We start from the raw sequence: 8,091 nt of genomic DNA on the forward strand, positions 1-8,091 counted from the left end.
AGTACACCTGAGCGGCTCTGCCTCCGACAGGTGGGACCCCCACCGCCTCCCCACCCAAAGTCTACCTGAGCGGCTCCGCTCCCAATGGGTGGGATCCTGGGGCCTGTCCAAGGCACGTTTACACCACTGAGTCTCGACTCTCCCAGCCTGGGCTCCCCGAGCCCACAGAAGGTTTTCAGGCCAGCCTGGCCGCTGCCCCCACCCCGGTTCTATGACAGCAAAGGCGGCGGTGTCTCTGCCACTGCTGTATCACTAGCCCTGGGACATGGCCTGAGTGGCCCACCCTGCCCTGCCACCCCGACCCAGGGAGAAGCAGAGGACCACAGTGGGAGGTACAGGGCCTGAAGCTGAGGCCTCCCAGGCTTGTGCAGACCCTGAGGGCAGGCGGGTGGGCGGGGGTCGGCAGGCTGGGGCGTGCTGACTCGCTTACACTGTCACCAGGGTCTCGGGCACATCTGTGCTAAGCTCTAAGCCCATCACGGACACAACTCGGCGCTCAGGAGGCCACAATCACCAAACAGCCCGAGCCCAGGGGCTTTGCCACCTGATGGGAAGACGGAGGTGTGCCGGGCTGGGCTAGCCCCCACTACAGGCTAAACTGTCCCCAAAACCCACGCAGCGCAGTCCCAACCCCGGCTCCTGAGCATGTGACCTTGGGTGTGGCGTCTGTGCGACACCTCTCGTTAAGAAGAGACGGTACGGGCGGGTCCTGACCCAGGTAGCCTCGTGTCCTCGTGAAGAGGGGAATTCGGAGACAGAGGTGCATACGGGGCCTGCGAAGGCCAACGTGGGATTTGCCAGCCAAGGAACGCCCGGAAGACCGGAGTGGGGGCAGACTCTTCCTTACGCCTGAGAAGGGGCCAGCCTGGTGGACGCCTTGATCTCAGACTTCCAGCCTCCAGAGCCACGGACCACACGTGCCTGCAGCTGCAGCTGCTCAGCCCATGGCACTCTCCGGGCTGCCCTGGAAACACGCGTTCCTAACCCCGGCCCTCAGCCGTCAGCACTGCCTGGCACAGGGACGGACTAGGGCCTTCGCCACCCCATGTGGGGCCCAGGCCTGCCCAGGCAGGGGCCCCAGAACAGAGACCGTGCGTGCTGGGGGATGCCCAGGAAGTCCAGCTGCCGGGCAAGGCCAGAGGAGGCGTGTTGTGGGTGGGCACGGGGAGGACACCGTGGAGGGAGGGGACAGGTGTGCCAGGAAGGTGGGTCAGCAGGAGCTGAGGGAGACGGAGCCGAGGCCACAGGCAGAGGAGCGGATGCTGTGAGGCTGGCCTGGCCCTCTCAGGGGCTTCTAAACCCACCCGGATTCCAGACTGCTACTGCGCCTGGCACGGCGATGAGCTTCCCGCCACCCACAGCGGACCTGGGCCTGGCTGCTGCGTGCTCCCACCTGGGCGTGGGGCCTGGAGGTGGAGGGAGAACCGCTTCCTGTGCCCAGGCTCCCCCACCCTGCACTGCACCCCCCACAGTCAGGAGACTTCAAGCAGCTCAGGGCACCTGCCCAGGCCTGTTCCCAGGCAAAGAAAAGCCGCCACAGGCAAGGAGCCTTGGCTCCCGGCAGGCGGCCCGTCTGGAGCCCCCACGTACAGTGGGCAAGATCCCGGGTCCCACAGGGCTGCACTGGGGACTGGCACGATCCAGCCTGCCTCAGGGCTCTGGGCATGTTGGCCCTAGACAGGGCCCGGGCTGGGCAAGGGCCCCGCACAGGGAGTGCCCATCCCCAGTCTCCACCAGGGGCCCAGTCGTGAACTGAAATAACTGAGCCAGGCCCTGGGAGGGGAGGACGGTCTGGCTGAAGGAAAGGTGTCCAGCCCCCCAGGCCAGACCTGACCCGTGTGGCTCCCCTGGCTCATCTCCCGCCTAGTGCCAGCCCACAGATGACACCTGTGCCAGGCACTCGGGTGCCCTGGAGTAGACACAGGCATGCTCAGACACCCACTAGGCTCTCCTCGGGGCTCTGAAGCCCAGCCCTGCCACCAGGCAGGTATGCCCCCAGTCCCACCGTAGGGCGACGTCCTTGGCCCGGGCAGGCATGTTCACCACAGGCTCACACCGTCCCTAGTGATCACTGGTGTGAAGGTACAAACCACAACGGACCGGCCTGCCTTGTCTCTCTGGCCTGGCACCAGTGGGCACCTGGATGGGGTGCCTGTCTAATCCTGGGGCACTTGGCCCAGTGTGGGTGGCTGGTCTGCTAGGAACTGTGGCACGCCCGGGAACAACCCTCCTAGCAGGCTGGAGTGGCAGCCCTTCCCTGACAGGTAGTGGAGCCAGGCTGGAGGGTGAAGGCCGGCTTTGTGGAAGGCTGACTCTGGGCGGCACGGCCAGGAGGAGCTGGGCAGGACTAGAGGCAGGGAGGCCCAGAGGGGTCCCAGTTAAACGTTCTTTTTTGTTTTTTTAGGAGACGGAGTCTTGCGCTGTCGCCAGGCTGGAGTGCAGTGGCGTGACCTCGGCTCACCACAACCTCCTCCTCCCGGGTTCAAGAGATTCTCCTGCCTCAGCCTCCCGAGTAGCTGGGACTACAGACACGTGCTACCATGCCCAGCTAATTTTTGTATTTTTAGTAGAGGCGGTGTTTCACCATGTTGGCCAGGACGGTGTCGATCTCTTAACCTCGTGATCCGCCCGCCTCGGCCTCCCAAAGTGCTGGGATTACAGGCTTGAGCCACCGCACTAGCCCAGGTTAAACATTCTACATGGGCCTAAGAGATGGTGCCCAGGGCCAGGAGAGCTGACGGGGAAGGTGTGAGCCTTCCAGAAAGCACAGGGCCGGGACAGGCAGCTTGGACTGGCTTTACTGGGCAGCAGTCAATGTCACAGCCAGACCCAGTCCTAAGGAGGGCTTCGCCAGGTCTTAGTTTACTCATCTGTAAAAGGGGTCTACAAAGACCCCTTCCGTCTGCTACGTTAGCCAGACAGTAATGGGCAATGCTTCACAAGCCGGGTTCACAGCAAGTGTTTTGGGCCACCAGACACCATTCACTGAAAGGGGTGTGCGTGGGCCTGCGCAGAGGGTGAGCGGGGAGAGGAGGGGCGCGGCCGGAGGCGGCCCACGAGGTACACAGCGGCAGCACCTTCTCCCTTGGCCGTCTTCATGGGAGGTCGCGATTATTCCTTTTCTCTCCTGTGAAGAGGCCCAGGGAGACTGGGGATGGGACAAGGGTGGGGCGTCTGTGTCTGAGGAGTGCGGCGGCCTGCCTGGCATGGGAGGCGTGGCGGTCCAGCAGGGAGTCAGGCCATTGCATCATGCAGGTGGCCCTGTCGGATCAGGACTCCCCTGGGCTCCACTCAGTCCTCACGGCGGGGATGATGAAATCCCGGCTCCTCTCCTGGAGGGCAGCGCAACAGCATAGCAAAGGCTGAGGACGCCGTGGGAACCACGCTGAGCCCCCTGGACAGGACAGGAGCCCGAGGACCATCTGGTCTGGTGAGTGGTGTGTGCTGCCAGCCTCTAGGAGGCCCGGAGCAGGACTGGGAGGCAGACACCATGGGGCTCTTGTGGGCCCAGCCAAGACTGTCCTTTCCAGGACGTGGGAAGGAGGCCTAGGCCCTCCGAGGACGGTCCTCCAGAGTCCGTATGGCCAACCACCCAGGCAGTCAACAGTGGCACAGAGAAGAAAAGATTCCTTCAGAGGGTCCATCAAGTGGGTGCTTGGTGCAGGCTTCAGGGCACGCTGGGCCCACTCCGGCTGGTAGGCGGGTTGCCACCCCGGGGCACAGGAGCAGCCTCGCAGTTCCCGTGACATAGACAGTCCCACGCCCCCCTGACCTCCATCCCAAAACTGGACCTCAGGGCCCCTCCTCCTCTGCCCCAGGCTGGGAGACCCTGAGAACAGGGGTGTCTGCTCCGAGGAGACCTCCCCTCCACCCTCCATGTCCCACTCCCAACCCAGTTCAGCTGGGTGTGAAGCCAGGAAGGCCTGGGGTGTCCACTGAGAAGCTCCCGGGAGCCAGGGGCCGGCCTGGTTCTGGGGCTGCCACACGGACCAGAAAGAGGTGGTCCCAGTGACCAGGGAGCTCAGGTGCCAAGGGGGGGAACCGGGACCCCAGCAAAGGAGCAAACAGACCCAAAGCCGATCACATTAGGCACCAGGAGGCCAGGCAGGTGCTCCGGGAACACCTATGCCCAGAAACAACCTTGCAGGCAAAAGCGGGAGGCCCGTGGGCATGCGGGCGGTGATTCAGCATGAGGGCTCCTGGCAGAGCAGGGGTGCCTGGAGTGCCACTCAGCCCACCCTTGCCTTCTGTGCCATGCCCTGGCATAAAGGGAGGGTGGCCGGGTGCCCCGCCGCAGTGCCATGGTCCTGCTGTTGGCACCCAGGCCTGTTTCCTTGCCCATAAAATGGGACGACCCCTGCTGTCACTGCAGCCTGGCCGAGCTGTCCAGAGGACAAAGGAGGTCTCAAAAGGGAGCCCAACATGTCCCGACATCGCTCTCTTTCATAAGCAAAGTCTCCTGTTGCCCACCGCTGTTTCTGGTCCCTGGGCAGAGGCTGGAAAGGCCAGCCACACACTCAGGGCCGCCCGCTCTTCTTCCCACGAGGCAGTACCACATGTCTACCTCACCTGCCCTGGGCCAGCGAGGTGCCAACCTCAGGGGTCCCCATCCCCTCTGAGGAGGTCCCCCTGGAGAAGTCTGGATGCAGGAGAGAGAGGACTGACTATGGTGCCCACCAGGCCGCGGAGGGTCCGCGGCTCCTGGGAGGATCTGCCGCCCAGGGGCCACCAGAGGGCGCCCGGCCCTCGGAGCTCAGGCGCGGCAACAGAGCAGGAGGGGACACTGGGCTTGGCAGCCCCAGGACTGCTGCGGCCGGAGAGGATCACCCTGTGTCCCTCGGCCCACGTGGCTCCCACACTCTCTTCTGTACCCTGGGCCCCGAAGGTGACTCCCCACCTCTGCAGCCATACGGGGTCCCGGGGAAGCAGCTCCAGGCGGAAGGGCACCGGCTGCAGAGGCGCTCACCCTGATCGGTGCAGGCCCAGCCTTGCAGGCCTGCAGGAGGCTGGCACCCCGGACCCTGGCGGCAGGCACTGGCCCCTGGCTAGCATCATGCTCAGACAGCTGCAGGGTGTTCAAACTGCCTATGAGGGGTGGACAGCACCCCCTCCATCAGACAGAGAAACCAACACAATCTGCCTGTCCCGGGTCCCTCAGCCACCGCATTCCCCAACCCAAGGGCCGCAAGGTCTGTGCTCAACTTCTCCATCTTGTCCTGCCCTCTCTTCTTACCCTTGGAAATGGCCAAACTCGGCCACGCTGTCTCTCTAACTGGGAGCAGTGGCCTCAGGACGCAAGCAAGGATAGGTTAACGCCTAAGGATGTGACTGCCCAGAGAACACGGAGGTGCTAAAAAGGGCCGCGTTCAAGACTCTGGGTTGGGAGGGGCAGCTGCTCAGCCACCCTGCCAACCTGGCGCCCAGGGAAGGATTCACTGGGAAGGCCAGGGATGCCTCTTTGTGTGTGGGAAGGGGGGGGCAGAGTACAAACCCAACTGTGCCCAGGGCTTTGTGCTGCCTGGCACCCAGTGTGCCCCCACCTGCGACAGACAGAGCCCAGTGGGGTGCGGGAGGCAGCCTGGAAATAAAAGGGTTGCCTCTGCAGAGAGGGGCACAGGAAGGCCTGTCCTGGGGCTTTGGAGGGGTCCTCGCAAAGCCTCAGGCTGGGGGGGAGGGCATGGGGACATCCGCCAAGGGGCTGTCTGCTGGTTCTGTTCCTCCTGGGGGGTCAGGGGAGTCCTCCCTCACAAGAACCTCAGCCTGGGGGCATCAGAAGATCCGCCAAGGGGCTGTCTGTGGGTTCCGTTCCGCCCGGAGGGGCAGGGGTCCAGAGCCCGGATGCCTCCTTCCCGCCCTCCCCCATCCCCCACAGCGAGGCACGGTCACAGACCCCCCTCACCGGGACGCATGGTTCCTTCTTGCTCAGAATCCCCGGGCCGTGGGCATTCCTGCGCTGTCCCCATCTGACTGGCCTCCACCGCACCCGCACTCCCGCTCCCTGGTTTCAGAGGAGCTCCCCCCCCACACCAGAGAAGAAATCTGGTCTGTTCTGTTCTTGGCCACTAGGTCCCTGACACCGGGTACAGGTCCAGGGTGGTCCCCACACGTGGGAGAGTGAAGCTTGGGCTCCAAGAGGTCTTCAGAACACTGAGCCACCGGTACCCGTCAGTCCCCAGAGCTCCTCCAGGCCACAGGACGGGAAGAGGCAGAGCCGCAGGCGGCTGCAGGGCTTAGGGGGCGCCAGGAGGACCTCTGTTCTTACAAAGAAATGACACGGCCCCTGGGCGGGATCCAACGCGCCGACCACCTGCAGCTGGACTCGCAGCGCGAGGCCGCCCGAATGCCAGGCGGGGGCCGGCGCGCACAAGTTCTCGGGCAGGAATCCCTGCGAGGCGGCGGCGTTCCGTCTGCAGAGAAGCGCCCAGCTCCCTCCCCGCCCCTCCGCACTGCCGCCTCCCGCTGCAGGGGGTCCGCTTATAAAACTCACCCAGGCTGTGGTTGCCGGGGACCCTACGAGAATCCCTGGGCAGGACTAAGACACCTCCCAGAGAGGGCTGTACAGAGAGGGGTCCGCGCTGCCCCGAAGCCGCCCGGGGGCTGGGACTCCCGGCCTGCAGGCGCGCTGGGCCGAGCGGCGGGCAGAAGACGCCCAGCTCCAGCCGTGGCCCGGGAGAAGCGCCCCGAGCCAGCCGGGGACCGCCCGGCCCATAGCCCGGCGAGAACAGCTCCGCGGAGAAGGGGCCGGCGTGCGGGGGGCGGGGAGGGGCGGGGGACGCACGAGCGGAGCGGAAGGGACCCAGGAGAGGGAGGCGGCGTGGGGCTCGGAGGCAAGGCCGTGGGGCTGCGGAGGAGCTGCGGCGCAGGGGGCCACTCGGGGCCGGGCGGCAGGGCACAGGCGGCAGGATCCCCCGCCGGGGGCGAGAAACCATGTCGGAAAGAGCAGGGGGTGAGCGGGGGTCGCAGAGGAGATCCGGGCGCGCCGAGGTCCGGAGCCCAAGCCCGGGGTCCCCGCGCCGCGCCCTCACTCACCCGAGATCTCCGCCTGGGGCACGTCGCTCAGGCTGAAGCCCTTGGCTCCGTAGATCTGGCGGACCTCGCTGCAGCTCCGGCTCTTGCTGGCCGGGTCCCCGCGGGCGCAGGCGACCACCGCGGCGGCCGCGCACAGCAGCCACCAGCCTCGGGCCCGGAGCTCCATGGCGGGGCCGGCGGCGCCCCCGGTCCCCCACCCGCGCCTCTCCCGGATCCCGGCCGGGCCCTGCGCAGCTCCCGCCCGCGAAGGGCAGAGCCAAGGTCCCGGTGCGCGCGGCTCGCGGTCCAGAGGCGGCGGCGGCCGAGGAGGCGGAGACAACAAAAGCCGGCGGCGGCGGTGGCGCGGAGCGCGCGGGGCGCGAGGTCCGGCCGCTAGTTCGGGCAGCCCAGAGCGCGGCGGGCGAGCGCAGTCCCGGCTCGGCGCCTCCCCCGCCGCCGGCCCGGCCCCTCGGCGGCCGCGGGAGAGGGGCGGGGCGGGAGCGCAGGGGCGGGGGAAGGACTGGGAGCACCGGGCAGGGCGGGGCGGGGCGCGGCGTGGGGCCGCGAGCCGGGGCGCACCGGGCGCTCCTTCGGCTCTCGCGGGCCCTCAGGGCCGCGCAGGCCGCGCGACTCTATCGATCCCCGGAGGGAGGCGGCAGAGCCAGCCTGGGATCGCGGGGCCGTGCCCGGGGTCCCGTAGGGCGGGCCCCCACGCCCTGCGCCCGGGCGGTGGCACCACCTGTGGGGGCGGGGACGGGGGCGGAGGGTGCGCGAGGCAGGGCTTCCCCCGCCGGACGTGACATCACGCCTCCCGCGCCCCAATCAGGGGCTTCCCCGCCCCCTGCCGAATTCGGCATCCCGCTCCCTCCCGCGCGCTCCGGCTTCCTGCACCCCGGCTGCGCGCCTCGCGATCACCCTCCCGGCGCCTCCGTCCCCTCCGCCCGCCGGTCGCGCCCCTCTCCTTGCCCGAACCCCGTAGCGGCCCCTTCCCGCCGTAACGCGCGGGGCTCCAGCTCACGCCTGGGGTGTTTGTGGTGTGGGGGCTCGACGCAGGACACTGGCCGAGAAACTGACCTCACGCCT

At 67.1% G+C, this 8,091-nt stretch overlaps 1 protein-coding gene across 1 annotated transcript in view; it reads right to left on the reverse strand.

Moving 5' to 3' along the window:
* GPC1 (glypican 1) overlaps nt 1–7,446 on the reverse strand; it is a 34,192-nt gene extending 26,746 nt beyond the window's left edge. The window contains exon 1 of the mRNA XM_017510763.2: nt 7,030–7,446. Coding sequence (XP_017366252.1) covers nt 7,030–7,195 — 166 coding nt within the window. The 5' untranslated portion in view covers nt 7,196–7,446. The remainder of the gene's footprint in view (nt 1–7,029) is intronic.
* Nucleotides 7,447–8,091: the final 645 nt, after the last annotated feature.

The sequence above is a fragment of the Cebus imitator genome, unplaced genomic scaffold (assembly GCF_001604975.1).
Source record: "Cebus imitator isolate Cc_AM_T3 unplaced genomic scaffold, Cebus_imitator-1.0 Scaffold443, whole genome shotgun sequence".
Lineage (NCBI taxonomy): Eukaryota > Metazoa > Chordata > Mammalia > Primates > Cebidae > Cebus > Cebus imitator.